Source organism: Charadrius vociferus, unplaced genomic scaffold (assembly GCF_000708025.1).
Source record: "Charadrius vociferus isolate BGI_N301 unplaced genomic scaffold, ASM70802v2 scaffold975, whole genome shotgun sequence".
NCBI lineage: Eukaryota > Metazoa > Chordata > Aves > Charadriiformes > Charadriidae > Charadrius > Charadrius vociferus.
Genome location: NW_009648454.1, coordinates 145,525 through 146,416, shown reverse-complemented (window position 1 = coordinate 146,416; position 892 = coordinate 145,525). Strand labels below are relative to the sequence as shown.

Here is an 892-nt window from a genome sequence, read left to right as displayed (position 1 = left end):
CACCCCCCCGCCCTGTGTCCCTTTGCCCTGCTCCCGGCACAGCACCGCGGGGCAAAGGACAGGCACCCAGGCAGCTGCCTGCCTCTACCTGGGGTTTGTTGTGCCGCGGCTCCTGGGGAGCCGGCACCACTGCCGGTGCCCAGGGGTGCTTGGGGAGTGGGGGGGGGCAGGCACCCCCAGATCCTCCTGGTCTTCCTTTCATCCCCCCCAGGTCCTGCTCCCCCCTCCTGGGTGTCCCAGACCGAACCTGTTCCCTTCAGCCTGGGGCAGGTGGGATGAGCATCCTCCTGCCCCCATCAGGGGGGATCCCTCAGCCCACTTCACCCCTGCCCTCATGGGGACCCCCATGCAGGAGCACCCCGCCGGCACGGCTGCCGCTCGGGCCCTGGGGAAAAGCAAGGAAAACCAGGATGAGATGGTTGGATGCTTAGAGGGGTTCATGGGATCCCCAAGGGGAAAGAGAGGGGTGGGAGGAGGAGTGGGGCAGGGGGTCGGAGCACGAACTGGGGTGACAGGCTTCCCAGATGCCCACCCCAAGCAAGACTGGTGCTGGTGATTTTTAGCGGGATGAGGGTAATTACGCTGGCAGGGTGATGCAGAGTGCAGGATGGCCCCCAGCCGATGGGAGCTAACATGGCCGCACGGGCAGCAATTCCTGCTCGTTTGCCAGCTGTGCCACCCTGGTGACAGGGCCTGGGGGAGCCCCGGGGGTCCCCGTCCAGGCAGGCACTGCCCTGACACCCCTGTGCCATGCCACAGGTGCCGTCAGCTCATGGCGTCCTACCGCATCCGGCAGTACCGGGAGCAGGACTACGACGCCGTGCGGACCCTCTTTGCCCGTGGCATCTTGGAGCACGCACCGGCCGGCTACCGCCCCATCCTGCGCTCGGCG

At 67.3% G+C, this 892-nt stretch overlaps 2 protein-coding genes across 2 annotated transcripts in view; both read left to right on the top strand.

The window, feature by feature from the left end:
• CPXM1 (carboxypeptidase X (M14 family), member 1) overlaps positions 1-279 on the top strand; it is a 16,369-nt gene extending 16,090 nt beyond the window's left edge. Inside the window, exon 13 of the mRNA XM_009885633.1 lies at positions 212-279. Within this exon, the coding sequence (XP_009883935.1) occupies positions 212-279 (68 nt within the window). The remainder of the gene's footprint in view (positions 1-211) is intronic.
• A 493-nt stretch (positions 280-772) lies between these two features.
• VPS16 (vacuolar protein sorting 16 homolog (S. cerevisiae)) overlaps positions 773-892 on the top strand; it is an 11,180-nt gene continuing 11,060 nt past the window's right edge. Inside the window, exon 1 of the mRNA XM_009885631.1 lies at positions 773-882. Within this exon, the coding sequence (XP_009883933.1) occupies positions 773-882 (110 nt within the window). The remainder of the gene's footprint in view (positions 883-892) is intronic.